The 22,133-nt window shown below is 42.2% G+C and overlaps 1 protein-coding gene across 6 annotated transcripts in view; it reads left to right on the forward strand.

Moving 5' to 3' along the window:
* Positions 1 to 22,133, forward strand: part of SERAC1 (serine active site containing 1) — a 67,694-nt gene that overhangs the window by 23,760 nt on the left and 21,801 nt on the right. For 5 of the 6 annotated variants that reach the window (XM_005654352.3, XM_021086400.1, XM_021086409.1 and 2 more), the window contains exons 6-10: positions 927 to 1,058; positions 3,579 to 3,700; positions 5,197 to 5,325; positions 16,316 to 16,429; positions 18,707 to 18,869. In XM_005654352.3, the coding sequence (XP_005654409.2) occupies positions 927 to 1,058; positions 3,579 to 3,700; positions 5,197 to 5,325; positions 16,316 to 16,429; positions 18,707 to 18,869 (660 nt within the window). The remainder of the gene's footprint in view (positions 1 to 926; positions 1,059 to 3,578; positions 3,701 to 5,196; positions 5,326 to 16,315; positions 16,430 to 18,706; positions 18,870 to 22,133) is intronic. The other variant, XR_002342361.1, reaches the window with a different exon arrangement.

The following is a 22,133-nucleotide window of genomic DNA, read 5'->3' on the forward strand; positions in this document are numbered from 1 at the left end:
CGTCGTGGCTCAGCAGAAACAAATCTGACTAGTATCCACGAGGACGTGGGTTCGATCCCTGACCTTGATCAGTGGGTCAGGGATCCAGTGTTGCTGTGATCTGTGGTGTACACAGCTCAGATCCTACATGGCTGTGGCTTTAGTGTAGGCTAGTGGCTACAGCTCTGATTTGACCTCTAGCCTGGGAACCTCTATATGCTGCAAGTGTAGCCCTAAAAATAAAAGTTGGCATCATGAAAAAGAAAAGGTGGAGAGACTTCCTAGAATTAAGATACTGAAGAGACCTGGTTTTAAAAAAAAAAATCCAGGTTTCCAGATATTTGGAGGACAAGTAGAGAAATTTGAATATGGAGTTAGACTGAATTTTAAATAATTTGGAAGATTTTTTTTGGTCTCCTTGGCTGTTATAGTGGCATTGTGATTATATAGGAAAGTACAGGCTTATTCTTAGGGGATGCCTATTGAACTCTTGAAAGGTTGAAATGTCATTATTTCTGCAACTTCTTTTCACATATTTCAGAAAAAAAATACATATCCATTTAGATTAAGCAAATATGGCAAAGTAATATTTATTAAATCTGGTTGTGGTAAGCATGTGGATGTTAATGTGTTATTTTTTAATCCATTCATATGCTTGATATTTTCAATAATAAAAAGATTTTTAGGGAAAAAGAGCTAAAAAAAGTCCACATTGTGAAAGCAATGTAATATAGAAAACAAAAGCACATATAAATAAAACAATGAATGAAACAAGATAATATGATAGAACTGGGAACAAACCTGTCAGTCATCAGCCGCATCTGGAAATGGATGTTAACTTTGCTATTGTAGATTTCAGATATTTATAAACTATTGTCTTAATAAATGTGAGGATGCAGGTGTTGTTTTAACTGTTTACATTGTCTTTCTTTTTCCTTTTTGCAAAGACACTTTCAGCACAGTCGATGTGGAAGATCATGAATGTCCTGTGTGGCTGCTCCTGAGGAAGAGCAGGTCGGATGACAGAGCAGCACGACTGCAGGCCGTGCAGGAGATGTCAGAGGCCCATCACTGGCACGGTAACGAGCCCCGAGCACAGGGCACACTGTCAGCCAGCTCTGATTTCTGATGTCAAAGACAGGGAAGGAGACGTTCAGGAAATATTAATATATGCAAACAGTATTTTCAAAGAAATTTAAGAGAAACTCCAGTGATAGAGAAAGTTCAGAACCTGCTGGCCTGGTAGCCCTTTGTGTTTGGTAAGGACACCCTGAGATAGATACATTTGTATAACTTTCTACCAGAATGAGCTTTTACTTGCTTAGAGAAACTCGTGATTCTGATGATTATGGCCAAAGCTGTATTTGCATTCTCTTTTGGTTCCTATTTAATGAAATGTATTTTAATTGCTGGCTGTACCCAGGTTATATTTGCTTTCACTTTGACAGTCTGGCTCAACGCTGATGATTAGTCAAATGTACCTCGTTTCCATGTGCCTGTTGTTCTTTAATGAAGTTTTAAAATATTTCATTGTATTTAAGTCTCAAGTTCTGCAGTAAAAGTACATGAAGGGAGAGCTCAGATCTGCTCTAAAGTACACTTTGTTAGGGTCTAAAGTACCCTTTTTTAGCGGAATCATCTTATAAAAATGGGTAAACAAGATGTCTCCTGTGGGGCACCAGGTTAAGGATCTGGCGTTGCTGCAGCTGTGGTGCAGACTGCAGCTGCAGCTCAGGTTTGATCCCTGGCCTAGGAACTTCCACATGCATGGGTGTAGCCAAAAAAATTTAGGTAAACAAATAAAAAAGAATAATGTTTTCAAAGAAAAGTTCAGTCACAGACTAAGATCTCAATTGCCATATAAGTTAATTAGTTTGACTGGTGGCTATAATTATAATAATTTATAATGTAAAAATAAACTTACTTAATGTGAGTGGAAACCTAGAATAAAAATCTGTTTCAAATCAAAGTTGGAGCCCTGGCACAGAGATTTTGAAAACGTTCCCCACTTGATTTTCAAGAACTTACCCAAGTTATGAAGTGCCATTATTAAAATAATGTTGCAGGTTCAATCCCTGGTCTGAGAACTTGTACACGCCTCAGATGTAGCTAAAAGAAAAGTCTCCTTTAGTGGATGCATGTTTTTGTTTTTTAATGGCTACACCTGCACTGCATGGAAGTTCCCCGGCTACGAGTCAGTCAGAGCTGTAGCTACCTGCCTACACTACAGCCACAGCAGCACTGGATCCACGCTACATTTGTTACCTATGCCACAGCTTGTAACGATGCTGCATCCTTAACCCACTGAGTGAGGCCAGTGATCGAACCCTCATCCTCACGGAAACTATGTCAGGTTCTTAACACACTGAGCCACGATGGGAACTCTGCAGTTTTGTTTTTGACACGTGGCTTAGTCCATTTGGCTGCTGTAACAAAATACCATATACTGGGTAGCTTATAAGTCGCAGAAGTATATTTCTCATAGTTCTCCGAAAGCTGGGAAATACTAAGTCAGGATGCCAGCAGATTTGCTATCTGATGAGGCAGAAGGGGTCTCTCTCTCTTTTTTTTTTTTTTTTGGCCACGCCTTCAGCATGTGGAAGTTCCCAGACTAGAGATCAAACCCTCTCCACAGCAGCAACCCAAGCTGCTGCAGTGACAGCACCGGATCCTAAACCTGCTGTGCCACAAGAGAATTCCTCTGGGGCCTCTTTTATGAGGACACTAATCCCAGTCATGAGGGCTCTACTGTCTTGACTTAATCGCCTCACAAAGGCCCTGACATTGGGCTTAGATTTCAGCACATGAACTTGGGAGGAACCAATACATAAAGAACGGAATGGCTAAACCATGAAGGCTAAAACAAAGTACTGCCGTCTGGAACCTCAGGTTATTCATAGACATCGTGGAATGCCAAAGCACCACATACTAGGGCACTGTAGATCTAAACGGAACCTCAGGTTTTTTGATTACTGATCAAAAAACAGCTTTTGGGAGTTCCCGTCGTGGCTCAGTGGTTAACGAATCCAACTAGGAACCATGAGGTTGCGGGTTCGGTCCCTGCCCTTGCTCAGTGGGTTAATGATCCGGCGTTGCTGTGAGCTGTGGTGTAGGTCACAGATGCGGCTCGGATCCTGAGTTGCTGTGGCTCTGGCGTAGGCCAGTGGCTACAGCTCCGATTCAACCCCTAGCCTGGGAACCTCCATATGATGCGGGAGCGGCCCAAGAAATAGCAAAAAGACAAAACAAACAAACAAACAAAAACAACAAAAAAAACCCAACTTTTGAACGCTGGAATAATTTTTTTCTTTTTAAAGAAAGGAGAAGTTAATTTGGTTCTGATCTGTCTGTTTTCACATTTATTTTTTTTTAAAAGGTTAGTTAGATTGTGATATACCTAGATATATGTTGAGAATTATAAGGTCAGTCATAGAAATGTGGGATATTTAGCTTATTGGTATCGTAAATGCAGTCACAGTTATGGAAAAAACTTCGGAAATTTTGAATTACAAACTTGTAGTTTAAAAATTAAATTCTTCATTTAATCTTTGAAAAAACCATAAGCTAATTTGAGTGCTAACAATATACTTTTATACTAGATTACCAGTATAGGATAATTGCTCAAGCCTGTGACCTGAGAACTCTTACTGGTTTGGCACGAAGCCAAGAAAGTGATCTTCGCTTTTTTCTCCACCCGCCTCCTTTGCCGTCTTTAAAAGAAGTAAGTAGGAGTTCCTGCCATGGCGCAGCGGTTAACAAACCCGAGTAGTATCCATGAAGACATGGGTTCGATCCCTTACCTCTCTCAGTGGGTTAAGGATCTGTTGTTGCCGTGAGCTGCGGTGTAGGTTGCAGACCCATTTCGGATTCAGGGCTTCTGTGGCTGTGGCGTAGGCCGACAGCTACAGCTCTGATTAGACCCCTAGCCTGGGAACCTCCATGTGCCGCAGGTGTGGCCCTTAAAAGCAAAAAAAAAAAGCAAAAACAAAAAACAAAACAAAAGAAACAAAATAAACTAGTGAGTGAAAGCTAGTTTAATATATAATCTTCACTTCGGGTTCAAGATAACCATTAAAAAGCAGTTTGTTGGTTCCTTGTCACAAGCAGGTAAACTAGAGTATAATCCTGAAATTGTAGTTCCATTCCAGGATTTTTTAATTCCTGTTTCTCCTAAATTATTTTCCCTTTGGGGGGTTGGGAGTCCCTGTACACTATAGGGTGGCTTCTTAGCATATCAACATCCATAAATTGGCCCTTTGTTCTAACGTTGCTATAGATCAGTTTTTCTCAACCTCAGTATTACTGACATTTGGGCCAAATAATTCTTTGTTGCTGGAAGCTGTTCTGTACCCTGTGGCAGCATTCTTGGCATCTGCTCACAGTAGCATCTCCCAGTTGTATGTAACAATCAAAAGTGTCCCAGATACTGCTGAATATTTCCTGGGATGCAAAATTGTTCTTAGAGAACCACCACATATAGATATTAACATATTACTACACAGAAATATTAAATATTAACCACTGATAGGGATATTAGAGCATGTTTCCTGAGCACTTTCCCTAGACTTCTCTAGAAAATGAAAATCTGAAAAACCTGTAATTAGTTTTTTAAAAATAGAAAAACAGGAGTTCCCGTCATGGTGCAGTGCTTAACGAATCCGACCAGGAACCATGAAGGTGCGGGTTCGACCCCTGGCCTCACTCAGTGAGTTGAGGATCCGGCGTTGCCGTGAGCTGTGGTGTAAGTTGCAGACGCGGCTCAGATCCCGTGCTGCTGTGGCTGTGGCGTAAGCCGGCAGCTACAGCTCCGATTCGACCCCTAGCCTTGGAACCTCTATATGCCGGAAAAAAAAAAAAAAAAAAAAAAAACCCAAATATACTAGATGTGAGTTGTTAGAAACTCAGGAACAACTTCTGGATGTTAAAAAGTCAGCTTTCATTAGAAAGAGTGTAGCAGTTTCTTTTGAGTCAGACTGAAGCGGCCTGTGAGGTGCAGGTCCAGAGCTCTGCTCTGCGGTACGTCTTCCCAACTGAGGTAGCAGACGCCACAGTGTGGGCGTCGCAGTGAAGCGATTCTCCATTGCCAGGGGAAGGGGACTGTGTCTAAGACTGAAAGCACTGATTCGTCTCTACTGTTTTGTTTTGGCTTTGGTTTGGGGGGAGGTTTTGTGATACTCCGTTGTTTAATTATGAAGACTGTCTTTTCCTTTGTTTCAGGATTCTTCCATTGAGGAAGAGCTCAGACAGTTGCTGGCTTCTTTACCTCAAACAGAGCTAGATGCGTGTATCCAGTATTTTACATCTTTGGCTCTGAGTGAAAGCAGTCAGAGCCTCGCTGCTCAGAAGGTGAGCTCATGTATTTATTTGGTAAGCATTTTTGAGTGGCCACTTTTCCAAGATGCTGTGACGAGCACTTGGAACTTTAGGGTCGTCATTCATCCAGGAACCAAGTAAACATACTGATTCCTCGTTGTGTGCTACACACTGGGCTGGGTGTTTGGGATCATGAGAGAGGTAAAGAAACAAAGTCACAGAATGTATGAGAGAGATGCAAGTTACTCCAAGACCCATCACCCTGTTTACGAGGCCGTTTTAAAAGGCTTCATGGGAAATACAAGTTGCATCTTGAAGAGTGCACATATAGTCATGGACAAGGCTTTTAAATGTTACCTCTGTGTTGGTGATTCCTCAATTCAATATTCACTGTCTTTAGCCGTGTTCTAACTAAGCTCTAGATTTGAATATTGGACCTTCTGCTTAATGTCTCTGCCTGGATCTGTAGCAGGCATCCTAACCTTTAACTTGCCAAACCCACCCACCCTCCAGAAAGCTCTTCCTCCTTTAGTCCTTCTCGTTTCCAAGGGGGCAGAGCTTCCACCTAGTTGCTTAAGCTCAAGCATAGGAATTCTCCATTCCTTTCCTCCATGTTCTGCGGACTGTCCCTTCAGATACACCTCGAATCCGTTTGTCTCACCGTCTTTGCTGCAGTCGCTTACTCCTGGTCACCACCATCTCTTTTTCATGGCGCCCTGTTCTTTCATCTTGGCTTCTCTTCTTTCTTTAATTTTAAAATAATTTTAAAGTCTCTTTCAGAGTCTTTTATTATCGCAGTTTATTGGGGTGTAAATTCCTGTTTGTGGTAGGACTGACTCCCTCTTATGTTAGATTGTGGATTAACATAGGTTAAGGAACATGGTGCAGTGGGTTAAAAATCCGACTGCATGGCTCGGGTTGCTGCGGAGGCGCGGGTTCCTTCCCTGGCCTGTTGCTGTGGGTTAAAGGATCCGGCATTCCCTAATCTGCAGCATAGACTGCAGCCGTGGCTCAAATTTAATCCCTGGCCTGGGAACTTCCACATGATGTGGATTCAGCCATTTAAAAAAAACCAGAAAACAAGAGTTCCCATCGTGGCACAGTGGTTAACGAATCCGACTAGGAACCGTGAGGTTGCGGGTTCGGTCCCTGCCCTTGCTCAGTGGGTTGATGATCCGGTGTTACCGTGAGCTGTGGTGTAGGTTGCAGATGCGGCTCAGATCTGGTGTTGCTGTGGCTCTGGCGTAGGCTAGAGGCTACAGCTCCGATTGGACCCCTAGCCTGGAAACCTCCATATGCCGAGGGAGCGGCCCAAGAAACAGCAAAAAGACCAAAAAAAAAAAAACAAAAACAAAAAAAAACCCCGAAAACATAGGTTAATTATTTTTACCATGAGCTTATCTTTAGCCAGGTTGATTGTTTTCTATGGGAGTCCCAAGTGCCTCAGATTGTAAATTTCTCTCTACGGAGCAATATTTATGTTTCTTTTAGTTACCCTAGGAGTTCACCGTCATGGGACTAGGTTTTTTTGGAGGGTGGGTAGTTTCCAGATGCACCCGCGGCATATGGAAATTCCCAGACCAGGGACTGAATCTGAGCTGCAGCAATGCCAGAACCTTAACCCACTGTGATCTGCCAGTAAACCCAACTGCTGCGGAGACAATGCCAGGTCCTTAACCTGCTGTGCTGCAGTAGGAACTCCTAGTTTTGTTTTTTTTTTTGGGGGGGGACTAATTTATATTAATTCCTTACTTTGGAATTTCTGTAGCGCATAAGTAGTGTAAGTTCAGATACACCTGCAGACGGTATAGTCTTAGGATTGTGATTTCTCACTCAAAGCCCCAAGCAGAAATAGGCTTCTTGTTGCTTTCTGGGGTTCTGTTTTTATATAGGGATCTCAAATCTAGCTCCCATAGAAAGTGAGACTCAAAACCATATTTTCTGCATTTAACAAGTGTTAAAAATCCCATCTTGAGGTGCCTGCAAGAATTTTATCTCATTACCTATGTATTACCACTTCCGCCGAATGTTCTGTTTTTAATTCTAACTGAAGAGTTTCCCTCTATTTCTTTTTATTTTCTTTTGAGCTTGGCTTTGTTTTAAAATAGCTTTTGTTGGCGTTCCCTCCTGACCCCGTGGGTTAGGGATCCAGCATTGTCACTGCTGTATCTTGGTTTGCTACTATGGTGCAGGTTTGGTCTCTGGCCCAGGAATTTCCACATGCCATGGGTGCAGCCAAAAAGAAAAAAAAATAGCTCTTGTTGTATTAAATACTTTTGTCATGGGAGGGGTTCACTGTGTTAGCTGAAGAAAAAATGCAACCTAAAGTTGCGAGTTAGGTTTCACTCAGGGTGCCTTACTGAGGACTCTAGCCCAGGAAACATCCTCTCAGATAGCTCTGAGTAACTGCTCCAGAGAGGTGAGAGGGGAGCCAGGATATACGAGTTTTTGGTTGGAAAAAAAAAAAAAAAAAAACCATGTAATCAAACATCAAAGATTACTGCTAATCACAAAAAACCAGACATCTCAGGTTAATGATTTTAGTGCTTTTCTATATATGGGAAGATACAAGAGTCTGGACTCATTGGAATTATTCCTTAGATCTGCATCCTGACTGTCCAGGGCAAATATCTAGAGCACAGAATGTTTCCTGCTTTCCTTCACCCTGAATTCTGCTCAGGGCGCACTGTGGTGGCTCGTGGCTTGATAGGGGTGACATTTCTTGTATGCTGCAGTGGCAGACTACGTTCTTTGTCCACAGCTAGAAGCCAGGTTCACCATCTGCTGGGCCAGAAAGCTTCCTTACCGTGTCTCCGTCACCTCTGTGAGCTGTGGACACCGCATCAACCTCCGCACATCAGCTTATCTCTTCTGTTCTTTGTCCTCACTGCAGCCAGAGTGACTTAAAAAAAAAAAAAAACGAGGAGTTCCCGTCGTGGCGCAGTGGTTAACGAATCCGACTAGGAACCATGAGGTTTGCGGGTTCGGTCCCTGCCCTTGCTCAGTGGGTTAACGATCCGGCGTTGCCGTGAGCTGTGGTGTAGGTTGCAGACGCGGCTCGGATCCCGCGTTGCTGTGGCTCTGGCGTAGGCCGGTGGCTACAGCTCCGATTCGACCCCTAGCCTGGGAACCTCCATATGCCGTGGGAGCGGCCCAAGAAATAGCAACAACCAAAAGACAAAAAAAAAAAAAAAAAAAAAAAAAACAACAAAACAAAACAAAACAAAAAAACGTGAATTAGATCCAGTCATACTCCTGCTTAAAGCCCTCCGTTAAATCTGAGCCCTTCGCTTTTTGTGATCCAGGCATGGACTGGCCCTTATTTACCAGTGTGCCCCCCTCTAGGGATGGTGAGGAGATTGACAGGAAGGTGCCAGTGGGCACAGGTATAGGGCACAACCTTTGTTTGGTGGCAAAGGGTCTGAAAACTGCAGGAGACCAGGCCGTAGGTGAGGAGGGCATAGCGTGCTAGGGTTGCAGATGCAGTCTGCTTAGTGCTCTCAGCATGTTCCATAGGAAAGCTCTTCTCCTTCAGAGTAAGGCCGCCTTCAGACGGGAAGTCACGCCTTCCGATGGTGGTGTTTATATTCTCTCCCTGGGTCGCTGACTCCTACTGTTTTAGCCATGGCCTGTTGACTAGATGTAAATACCTGGCATAAAACTGCCCATCCATAGCAGAGGGCTTCTAAGTGAATCAAAGCAGTGTCCTAGGCACAGTGTCCTAAAGAGACCTCTGGCCACCCAAGGGCGACTGCTGAATTCCATTATTCGTGTGGTGTCATCTCAGCAAGATTTCTGTCGTCATAAAATATCTCATATCTCTAGGAGAAATCAAAGCAAATTAAAGTCACTACAACAACTATATAATCTACTCAGTGAGGAGAAAGTATTTTATTAATTAAATAAATCAAAGTTCCTGTTGTGGCTCAGCGGGGACAAGTCTGACTAGTATCCATGAGGATGTGGGTTCAGTCCCTGGCATTTCTCAGTGGGTTAAGGATCCAGCGTTGCTGTGAGCTGTGGTGCAGGTCACAGATGCAGCTCAAATCCTGAGTTGCTGTGGCTGTGGTGTAGGCTGGCAGCTATAGCTCTGATTCAACCCCTGTCCTGGGAACTTCATATGCCACACCTGCGGCCCTAAAAAGCAAAAACAAATAGACAAAACTCAAACAAATCATAGCGTTCTGTATTCTTTTACCCATTGAACTGCCAACTAAAAATTGGCACTTGCATCTACCTCTACAAGGATTAAGCCACTAGCCACTGCAGCCACTGACCTTCAACACAACCTGGAAGAGTTCCGGTGAAGGATCAGGAATGAAGCGCTCTGTGCTCTAGGAAGAACTGGCAGAACAGACCTGCAGGTAGTTAGGTACTTTCAGGAGATTTTACGAGCCCAAATTCTTGCGTTTCCTCGTATCTAGAAAAGCACCAAAGTCGTTGACAGTGACATCTGCTCCTTGTGACTAGCAGCAAGTGTCTGCCAACACGTGCTTGACTGAAATCGTGTGTAGTTCCCCCTCAGCTCTTTGGAGCAGTTCCTCCGAGCGAGCTGAGACACTTGTCGCCTGGGCCATAGTCCTCATTTTGCCCCAAATAAACTTAACGCGCAGGTCTCCTGTTGTGCTTTTTTCAGTCAACCAAAAGATTTATCTTTTCCTCATTTCCCCTTTTATAGAGATCAGGGACATGCCGTAGCCGTGACTCCTTTAGTTTACTCCTGGGCAACTTCCCCTTGGGCCGTGCCTCGGCGTCACTCCAGTGGATCACAGTCGTCGTTTTCCTCTCGATGCTCAGGAGGCCGCTGCGCTAGAGCCCGTTCCTTAGGCCGGCCCTGTTATCCTTCTGATTCCACCCTCGAGGTGGCTCTGAGAGCACCTTTGTTTTCTGACAGTAAGATGTCCCTCGCTCCTCTTGATTCTTCGCGCCGACACCAGGAGGCCGCTGCTCCTGTCACACATCCTCCCGGCTTCGTCCCCCACTGCCTCGCCAACTCCTCTCTTTCCCATGCAGAGCTCCTGGTACCTGGCCCCGTGGTCCTCATTTTCAGCACATAGATTTTCTTCCCCTTGTCACTGTTCAGCTAACATCTCTGTGCCTTTTGTAGTGTCCATCGCCTTTCCTCACCCTGGGCGAAGTGAAGAGAGAGTGGCTTAGTTAACTCTGCCAGGTCTTTTCCACCCAGAGGTCGTGGCCTCAGCCAACAGTCTAAACAAGTGGAGCGTCTTCAGTTAGTTTAATATTGAAATAAATACTAACTTCAATCCTGAGGTTTCATCTCATCAGAACAAGTAAGCAGCTCCATCTTAGTTACTCCTGTCTCTCCACTCCCACCCCCACCCGAGTTTAGTCAGGCTCTGGAGCTTGTTATATGCCAAGAAGTTGGGGAGGAAGGAATAGGAGGAGTGTCCATTTGGTTTTTAGTGATCTGACCAGTTTATGACAAGCCTGTCCTGTTTAGTCCCCAGGCACTCTTCAAGCACCATGGGTCCCTCTGGTGATTTGGTAAAGTCTATGAAGTCACTTCTAGATGCATAAAATACAGTACATATGATTACATGGGAAACCAATTATACTGAAATACTGTTATCAAAAAATTTTGTAATACAATTAACACATGTACTTTAATTTCAGACTTAAAGAATCACAACAATAATACATTTCGCTAGATTTGCCAGTTGTTCATTTTTATCCTAATTATTTTATCCTTTTTCCTTTACTCTCCCTCTCTCTATAGATACATTTTTATATGTCTGTTCACACACAGTTACTGTTTCTGCCCTAAACCTTTTCAGAGTCAGATGCAGTGTCCATTCGAGGTCACTAGTGTGAGAAGGTGCCCTTGGCATTCACAGCAAGGAGGATCATAGTGTAATTTTCAGATAGCTGCGCTAATGGTGTGTGGTAAGGAAGCATCCTTGCTTCCTATTGTTGAAGCAGTTGCGCAGACTGCTGCTGTTATGTGGTTTATTGTCTATGTATGTAATTGAATACAGTGAAAAATTTCGGTTAAAGGTTAGGAAAATAAAGATGTGATTTATTTCACATCCTAGTTTACATCCCTTCTCCCCTGAATTCTAGCTATCCTAGACTCTTAAGGATGACCTAGGTTACAAACTCATGCTTTGAATGAACCTTGTTTCTGCCAATTGGTTTGCACAAATTGCCGAGCTCTAAAGTTGTAACTTTTTATAAAGAAACACCAGAGATTAGCTCTCACACATAATAAAACAAAGGGACTTACAATTGGAAGAAGTATCAAAACTCCCCACATCCCCCTGCCCTCCACCCACCCCTCCTTTTATTCTTTCTGGGAGAACTGGATCAGTGAGAGTGAAAGCACTTCTCAGTTTTACTGTCACCTACTCCCACATCTAAAACCTTGGAAGCTGTCCTATACCTGCCTGGGGATTTGCGGCCTGCAGTTCTAGTGGGAGTTTGGGGGCAGGGAGGGTGGTCTTTGGTCGGCTACCATCCCAGATGTTACCATCCAGATCACTCCCTCTTTGATGTCGGAGTCTGGGTTTCAGTCTTCTTTGTTTTTTCGTCATCATTTGGACACTCCCAGTCAATCAGCTTGTCTCCAATTTCAGCCTCTGTTAGAGGACCTCAGATGCCTGTGACCTAGAGCCTAAGGACACAGCAGGGATGCAGAAGTTTGGACATTTCAGATTGTGATTTCTTTTTGATCTAATGTGACAAACTGCCTGAAGTCTAGAGAACAGTGGATGTGGTGCATTGAGACATTTTCCCATCATAAAGCTTTTGTGGTCTTGGCCTAAGGTCAATCCAGCTAAAATCTTGCATTTCTAGCACTACCATCTTCCCTTGTAATTTCCCAAAGCCTCTCTGAAATCAGCTTAGCCATTAGGTCTGAAGTCCTTGCCTCAAGACATTTCTGACATCTGTCTGCATAAATACGGCACTAGGTTGTGTTTGAAAGATGCCAGTAAGTAGGGTTTAAGGCTGGGAGATTTCTTTAATGGCAAAGGATTTTGAAACCTACAGAGATACTTACACAAAACAGGAGACTGCAGCTTGCTTTCAGGGGGATGGACAGGCTTTCTAGGCCCTGCAAGTTCCCCATGATGTACAGCTGTACGGATGAAGGATTCCTTCTGCTGGGACAAACCCCTTATTGTCATCTTCGAACTCCCTGTACCTTCCCTCCTTCCAGCTTTGGTTATGGGTAAATCTGCTCATCGAGTAATAGAGATACAGCAAATCCAGGTCTTTCAAGGAGAATAGATAGTTATTTTCAGATGTTGCCTCTCTAAGCAGGCCTCGGCCTCAGCTTGCCCGAAGCCAGTTCTTTACCTCCTTTCTCACCCTCTCCTTCCCTCCCTCGTGCACCCTCTGCCTCAGCCACACTGGCCTTTTCTCTCCATTCCTTGAACTTGCTGAGCTTCCCTCTGCGTGGACTGCTTCGCCACCTGCTTGTCACATGGCTGCCTCCTCCTTATCCTTCACATCTCTGCTTGTCAGCTCCTCAGGGAGACTTTGTCTTTATCTCAAATGTTTATTGCATGTATTGCCCTTCATAGCATTTATCCCATTCTGTAATTATTTTATATATTTACTGGTTTTGCTTATTTCTGTTTTTCTCTTCCACTAGCCTGTAATCTCCCCCAGTACCAAATACAGTACCTCAGGCACAATACATTCTCAATAAATATTTATTGAATAATGAATGGATGAATCATGATATTGCTAAAAGAACTAGCTGTACACAAATTTATACATACTTAAATAACAATGAATCAAACTATTTTTGTATGTTAAAACAGAGATAACTCTAGGGGTTATGTTTAATTGGAAGATAGATTATATAGTCAGAAAATATCCATTATGTATTCAATCATTTGGATGTTATAAACCTGTTGAAATGCAAAAATACCACATTGTGAGTTCTCTGGCGGCTGAATGGTTAGGATTTGGAGTTTTTACTGCTGCAGCCTGGGTTCAGTCCCCAGTCTGGGAACTGAGATCCCACATCAAGCCGCTGCACACCGCAGCCAAAAAGAAGAAAAATACCAGGTAGCACATAGTAATGTTGTGTCTCAGTTTGAGTATCATAAAAAGAAAATGGTATATAAAAAGCTTTGTTACGCCTATGGTTTTAAATTCTCTAGAACTTTATTAGCTGACATTTCCATTTATGCTTTTATTGTTATCAGCTCCTTTTAATTTTTATGCCTCCCCCTTTATTATTGTTTTTAACACCATCACTCTTTCAGCCTTTTCGTATGGATTTCTTTAATCCTTAGGAAATTATTTTTCAGTTGTGCTTATGGAAAGTGATGTGTAACATTTCTTAAATCTGTGAATTTATTTGATCTTGCTATGTCTTAATCCATTGATAAAGAAGCAGTACCCATGTATATTTATTTTCATGTTAGAGTCAGAAAATAATCCATATGATCACACCATGAGTTTATACCTTTTTATTCATTCCTTTTTGCATATGCTACCGACTGCCACGCAGTCTGTCAGTTCATAAGTAACTTGCAGGCTTTGCCAAACAAGGATGGGGTTGGAACTGCAATGGAAATCTCAGGTCGTGCTTTCTCTTTCTCACCCTGTTCTTTCCTTGGAGCATTTAGGTTGGGAAGAGGTCAGATGATAGGATGGTGTGGGGCGAGGAGAGGGATTTGGGGGAGGCAGGTTGTGGTAGGTTTTTAAGAAAAATTCTCCTCAAAGCCCACCAGTCCACGCTTATCTCTGCTAGACGAGGGTGTTTATTTTTTTTCTTTTTCTTTGTTTAGGGCCACCCCTGTGGCATTTGGAAGTTCCCAGGCTGGGGGTTGAATCGGAGCTACAGCTGCCGCCCACGCCACAGCCATGGCAATGTGGGATCCGAGCCACGACTGTGACCTAAACCACACCTCACAGCAACGCTGGACCCTGAGCAGGGCCAGGGACCGAACCCGCATCCTCATGGATATTAGTTGGGTTCGTTTCTGCTGAGCCACAACGGGAACTCCTGAGCATATATAAACTTGGAAAAAAAGATTATTCTATCAGAGAGGACAGCATGAATGAGAATTATAGAGCGGCCAAACATTTTGAACATTGACTAGTTTTACTGAGCCTGTAAATTAACTCAGAATTCAGAAACTTATGGACTCTATCCTGCAGGAGACACTGAACTTCATATGTACACTCTTGAAAGACACTACCTTGTCGTTGTCCTCTTTTGCCAGCAGGTGGTCTGTATGCAGTCAGTAATGACCCCTCGTTCAAATACAAAATGCTTCAAAAGAGACGCAGTAATAAATCATCTTCCGTCTCCACCGCAACACACGCATTGCTATACACACTTTTTACGTAAAGGACACTCTTCTGCCCCTTCTTTTCCTCAGCTAAGGTTTATCTTGAAGACTGATATACATCAAAATATGAAGAAGTTCGGGACCTTTTATACTCACATGACAGTCCCTGTATAACGGTACCATTGTTTATTTAACCAGCCCCTATCGAAGGACATGGGGTCATTTCAATCTTTTGTTCTTACAGAGTTACAGTGGACAGACTTGTTTCTCTATCGCTTTGTCCACGTGTGATTGTCTCTGGAGGATGAATCGTTGGAGGGCACGGGCGCTTGTAATTTTGTCAGCTGTCAATAAATTGTCCTCCGTAGAAGTAGCCCGTTGATACCACCAGCAGCAGGGTGATGAGAAGGGCTGTTTCCCCACCTGTCTGCTGGGTGTAAAATGTCCTTCCTCTGTGTAATTTCACCATGCATGCCTCTCATTCTGAGCAGTGCTGGGCATTGTTTCATATATTTTTAGAGGCATTATATTTCTTTTCCCAAGGACTTTCTGCTTAATGACTGTTGCTCATTTTTCCACAGCCTTTCTTGTTGGTTATTTTCTCATTGATTTGTAGATTATTGCATGTTAGCGATTGTGTGGTAAAGTTGAAATATTCTTTTCTCAGTTTATTCTTATAATATGTGTGAATATCAATTAGGACTAGTCCTCACTACTCTTCTTCTTTTTTTTTTTTTTTTCCCGTTTCTAGGGCCGCTCCTGTGGCATATGGAGGTTCCCAGGCTAGGGGTCCAATCGGAGCTGTAGCCGCCGGCCTACGCCAGAGCCACAGCAACGCGGGATCCGAGCCGCGTCTGCAACCTACACCACAGCTCACGGCAATGCCAGATCCTTAACCCATTGGGCAAGGCCAGGGATGGAACCTGCCACCTCATGGTTCCTAGTCGGATTCGTTAACCACTGTGCCACAACTGCCCCACTACTTTTCTGTTTCATAATTTTCCTAACTCTTCTGTTTAGTCCTCCATGTGAACTTGAATTTCAACTTAAGAAGAATCAGAAACTCTCTGATCATTGTTATCACTGTCTTTATTGTAAAATTTTTCAATGATGACTTTTCTATTGATAGATTTTAAGTAGATTCTGCTGGCATACTCTGATACTCTGATCAGCCCTGGGCTTTTCTGGCTGAGTAAAGATTCATGTTTTTCTCTTATCTGATCCATACTTTCAGATAAGAGAACACAGAGGAAAGACTTGAGAACGACTCAAAGATTGTTCTCTTCTAAGAACAGTTCCATATGTTTTTAATAACAGTTTGCATAATCACAGTTCCCTGGGGAATTCCCATGTGGCTCAGTGAGTTAAGAACATGACTAGTATACATGAGGATGCAGGTTCAGTCCCTGGCCTCGCTCAGTGTATTAAGGATCTGATATGGCTGCAAGCTGCGGTGTAGGTTACAGTTGTGTCTCAGATCCTGCATTGCTGTGGCTGTGGTATAGGCCGGCAGCTGCAGCTCTGATTTGATCCCTAGCCTGGGAACTTCCATATGCCACAGGTGCCGCCCTAAAAAAAGAAAAAATTATATAAAAGAAAAAAAGAAATAAAAAGAAAGTTCACTGTAAATTTCCAAAATATTTTGAATCCTACATATTAGTTCTTTCTAATACTGTATATACTGCAGAGATTTTTTTTGTCAAACAAAAAATACTCGACACTTTTTCAGTAAGAATTTGTCTCACTTTCAGGGTGGTTTATGGTGTTTTGGAGGAAACGGACTCCCTTACGCTGAAAGTTTCGGAGAAGTTCCTTCAGCGACAGTGGAGATGTTCTGCTTGGAAGCTTTAGTAAAACACTCTGAGGTAACTTGGATTTTCAATGTGCTTTACTTTTACGATCTCATTGAAGAAAATGACACACGTTGGTTCATTGAAGGGAAATAATTCTCAATTTTTTTTATAAAAGAAAAAAGCTTTACACTTGTTTTTAAATGTCTGCTTTTTTCTCAATTGTTAGAATTGATAATCATGATTTAGCACCAATACATGAATTACATTTTTGCTAAATAATTCTAAAAATGAATTTAATCTTAATTACACATAAAGCCAGCCCATTGTCTCAATATGGCATGTACTTTTTTTGTTTGTTTTTTGTCTTTTTAGGGCCACACCCTCAGCATATGGAGGTTCCCAGGCTAGGAGTCTAGTTGGAGCTGTAGCTGCCGGCCTACACCAGAGCCACAGCAATGCCAGATCCGAGCTGTGTCTGCAACCTACACCACAGCTCACGGCAACGCCGGATCCTTAACCCACTGAGCGAGGCCAGGGATCGAACCCGCAACCTCATGGTTCCTAGTCAGATTTGTTTCTGCTGCGCCACGACGGGAACTCTAGGCATTTACTTTTAAGTTATGCTGTCTTCCATTACCTTTCTCAGGTAATTTCTACAAGTAATATTATCAGGGAGTTATTTTCCAGTAAAATATCTGCCAAAGATGTGTTAAGACAAAAAAAAGTAAATATTTGGAAAAAGTATTTACTTGACAATATCCATGAATTTTAACCATAGCATACATATGTCAATTTTTGTATTTTTTTAACATGATGACAAACTTTCTATCATGATCATAGTTTGATTTTAAAAAGAAAAAAGTAACAAACTTTGTAATGCTCAAACATTCATGTGTAAAAATCACCCAGGAAACATTAAAAATGCGCATTTTTGCTTATCTCTACCAGCTTTAATTTAGTAGGTGTGGGGTGGAGGCCAAGGATTTGTCTTTGTCACAGGCTTTCCTGGTGAGGCTGATGCAGGTGCTTCATCCCACGTCATGGGGAACACCATCGTAGAGGTTCTGAATGCTCCGGTTTAATTGGGAACCGTTAGACACGGCTCCAAAGCCTGGTGCTCTCCGGTCACCTCGGTTCCCACTGGTGGAATTAGGAATCGAGGACAAAGCAGAGTCGTTAGTGTTACAGTTCAAAGGGAATGTGGGAAAATGAGCTTGATTTTTTTGTGACTTATGACTGGTTTCTGAAACGGTGCACTTGCAGTAGAATGTCCAGTGCATGGGATGTCATAGTTCCTTTCTGGAAACATCTCCACTTCGTACTTATTTCACTTGATCTATTACTAAAAGGCATACTTTTAAATGCATTTAAAATGTGCTAAAATTTAGAGAGTGACAATCATTGCAGGTATATGACATGATAAGTGATAAAATGAATGCTGGGAAAAGGCAATGCTGGTGACTTTGTTAGAACTGTAATGGCTTGTTGGTCAGTTCTATCACCTGACCTTAATATATAATATTTCCTTTGGGGAGTTCCCCTTATGGCTCAGTGGAAATGAATCTGATTAGCATCCATGAGGATGTAGGTTTGATCCCTGGCCTTGCTCAGTGGGTTAAGGATCTGGTGTTGCTGTGAGCTGTGGTGTAGGTCACAGATGCAGCTCGGATCCCGAGTTGCTGTGGCTCTGGCGTAGGCCGGCATCTGCAGCTCCGATTGGACCTCTAGCCTGGGAACCTCCATATGCCGCAGGTATGGCCCTAAAAAGACAAAAAAAAAATTTCCTTTGGCTTTCTTTTATCTCTTTTAACTATTAAAAATTCACACCACTTTTTCTATTTCTACTTGATCTTTTTCTTTAAAAAAAATTTTCCCACTCCTAAGTTTTAGGAGAGCGAGTGTGTAGGATCACAGACATGCTTATCTACCTGGAAGTTCTTATATGCAGAAACAAAATCTGCCACTTACACAGGGGATTATTTCCTATTAGCAGGTGTCAGGTTTCTCAAGAACCCTTTAAGGTAGTTTCAGGTCTAAGTATCACTGTAAGTTGAAACAGTTTTGTAATAATAACATTATAGTTACATCAGACTAAGAACTAGGCAGAATAACTTTGAGAATAAAAATTGCAGAAGGCCTGGTGCCTTAATGTTTTAGTGATTTTAAAGCACTTTCCACTCAGAGAGAGGTTTGCATATTTATTTGAGCTGAGCTGAGTTTGGGGCGGGGGGTGTCTCTCTGGGTCTCTTCCTTGAGCAGGAGCCACCTGGCTGCCCACCAGCATGCTGTGTCACCTGCTTAGTGGACTTGTGCAACATGAAGTGAGCTTTCATTAATTTATTGTGCTAGATACCTACACATTGTGATAAAATTGAAGCAAATGGAGGCTTGCAACTACTGCAGAGACTGTACCAACTTCACAAGGACTGTCCTAACGTACAGAGAAATATAATGCGTATCCTTGGAAATATGGCTTTGAATGAACATCTTCATTCTACTATAGTTCGCTCAGGTAACAATTTTACATACCGAGTATGCTGGATCCAGTCCTTAGTTCTTCTCCCACCTCCACCCCTCATGGTACATTAATTTTTCAATAGACTTAAGACCCTGCTTAGGGTTAGTTTGGGAGCATGTCATTTTAGTAGGGCAAGGAACTGCTTGAGATGTGGATAGTCCACACCTAAGATAATCAGTGTGTGGACAGTCACAGGAGAGCAGCTTTTGCCGTGATGACCATCTAATTGTTTACATAATCTTTGATATGATCTGGTTAACCGAGAGGCATAGCAAGACACAAAGAGTCTCAGTGTGTAATTAGTGATTTTCCCCCTTGCAACTAATAAACCACATGACCACCCGTGGGAAGATACTTTAGATGGAAATTGCTGCCTGACCCCGTCGTTATCGTGATGGTTGCTCAGTGATGATTTCCAGCTGCAGCGTGGCCTCCTCGTCTACTTTTCAGCCTTAGCCTTTCTCCTTTCTTCCCTCTCCTCCCTCGTCCTTCTCCCCCCCCCATCAGTGTGGGCACATGGATTTCTATTTTTTAATGGCTTACAACTTATTACTGTACTTAATAATTTGTTGCCAGATTGTCTCCGCTTTGGTTAGTGGGAACCCGGCAAACTGGCTCCTGTGTCCTTGTGTTGTGCTCACATCATTTTGGGAGGCTTTCCTTCCTTTCTGGTATAACAGAACGATCCAGGCTCATTTCTCCAAAGAATACTATTTCCTTTTAGTGGAGAATCATTATTAGAGACCAGGATCTGGGTGTTAGCTAGATGTGCTTATTGCTCCTGGAGTGTCTTTGCCTCTTGGCTCTTTCAATGGAAGAAGCAGGGTGATAGATACAAATATATGTACACACATACACAAATAAATATACATATGTGCACACATGCATGCATGTGTTCATACGTATTTATTAGAAACTATGAATTTACACTTTTTCTTGTATCTCTCTGCTCTTTTAAATTTACATATCAGAGTGTCTTGATCAGCAGAAGTTTTTAACTTGATGAAGACTAATTCATGGATTGGCAAACTTCTCTAAAGGAGCACTTACTATTTTGGTTTTATTTGTTCCTCTTTTTTTATGGACTCTTAAGTTGGAAACTTCGTTATCTATTGCTGTGTATCAGAGCATCCTAAAACTCACTGGTTAGAACAGTAGTCATATATTTTGTGCATGAATCTGAACTTTGGGCAAGATTCAGTGGGGAAGGCCTTTATGTGCTCTATGCAGCATCAGCTGGGGCAGCTCACCTGTGGGATGGAGGATGCCCTCTGAAGATTGCTCGCTCACATGGCTTGCAAATTGGTACTGGCTCTCAGCTGGGAGCTCAGCCGGGGCTCAGGGCACTGGCTTCTTTCTACATGTGCCTTGGGCTTCCTTAAAGCATGATGGCTGGGTTCCACAGGCAAATATTCCAGGGGAGAACCAGGTATAAGCTGTTCTGCTTTTTATAATCAAGCACTGCAAATAATTTTTGCCATGATGATTAAAAGCTAGTCACTCTGGAGTTCCCGTCGTGGCGCAGTGGTTAACAAATCCGACTAGGAACCATGAGGTTGCGGGTTCGGTCCCTGCCCTTGCTCAGTGGGTTAACGATCCGGCGTTGCCGTAAGCTGTGGTGTAGGTCGCAGACGCGGCTCGGATCCCGCGTTGCTGTGGCTCTGGCGTAGGCCGGTGGCTACAGCTCCGATTCAACCCCTAGCCTGGGAACCTCCATATGCCGCGGGAGCGGCCCAAGAAATAGCAACAACAGCAACAACAACAACAACAGACAAAAAGACAAAAGACAAAAAAAAAAAAAAAAAGCTAGTCACTCTAAGGCTAGCTCATTCATATTCAAGGGAAAGGGATTTTGAAGGGGTTTAGACCCATGACCTCTTGATGAAAATAGTGTCAGAAGAATTTGAAGACATGTTTTAAAATCATTACAGTTATTTTCTGATATTTTCTGGTATTTAAAGCTGTAAATTTCCTCAAACCTGCTTTAGATGCATTCCTCAAATTTTGAATGTATTGTATTTTCATCATTATTCAGTTTGAAAATTTTCTAATCTCCTTTGTGATTTCTTGTTTCATGGGTTTCTTAAAAGTTTGTTGCATAATTTACAAGTATTAATGGCTTTCTAGATATCATATGTCTCTAAGTTCTAGTTTAATATTCCATACATTCAAAGAACACACTCTATAAGATTTTAGTTTTTGGAAATTTACTGACACTTATTTGATGGCCTATTTTATGGTCTTTCTTGGTGAATGTTCTTCATGAACTTGAAGTTAATGAATATTCCATGGTTGTTGGTTGAAGTGTTTTATACATAAAGTTAAACCAAGTTTGTTGATTATATTATTCAGATCTTCTCTACATCTTTACTGAGTTTTGTCTGATTTTATGACGTACCGATATATGTTAAATTTTTCAACTGTGGTTGTGAATTTGTCTCTTTCTCCCTTTAGTTCCCTTCCTGGTGAATTGTTCACTTATTATTATTAAGTAACGTCTCTATCACTGGTAATACCTTTTCAAGTCTACTTTGTCATGTATTAAGGTAGCCACACTGGCTTTTTCTTATGCCTGCTGTTTGCTGCATATCTTTTGTCTTTTTCCCTTCTTTTGCTTTCATTTTTCTGTGACTAAAAATAAGTATATCTTTTACGGACAGCACATATATTTGCATCTTTTTGGAAGAATTCATCTTGGTAACCCTTCTTAGTTGGAGTGTTTTGTCTCTTTCCCTCTAACGTTCAGTATCGATATTGTTCGGTTGTGTGGTTGTGTCAATTTGGGGCATATTTCCAAGACACCAAGAGCAGGCTCTTGCTCTTGCATTTTTGTCCCCTCTTTGTTTCTTCTTTTTCTCCTTTACTGACTTTTTTGGGGTTACTTAATTATTTTTTCTTTTCTTTCTCTTCAAAGGCTTTTTATACAATATTTTTGTGTATTTTTAAAATGGCTGTATCCTTAACTTATCACAGTCTATCTTGAATTAATATTATACCATTTGGTATATAATGTGAGAATCTCACAACAGTATAATTCATTTTACACCCCCTGCCATCCTTTGTGGTCTTGTCTTCATTATAGACCATAATGTTATAAACCACATGTTATAACCCTTGCAATATACTGTTGCTATTTTTGTTTTTATTTATTTATTTGTTTGTTTGTTTGTTTTTATATATTTGTCTTTTTGCCTTTTCTAGGGCCGCACCTGCGGCATATGGAAGTTCCCAGGCTAGGGGTCTGATCGGAGCTGTAGT

Source organism: Sus scrofa, chromosome 1 (genome assembly GCF_000003025.6).
Source record: "Sus scrofa isolate TJ Tabasco breed Duroc chromosome 1, Sscrofa11.1, whole genome shotgun sequence".
NCBI classification, from domain to species: Eukaryota; Metazoa; Chordata; class Mammalia; order Artiodactyla; family Suidae; genus Sus; species Sus scrofa.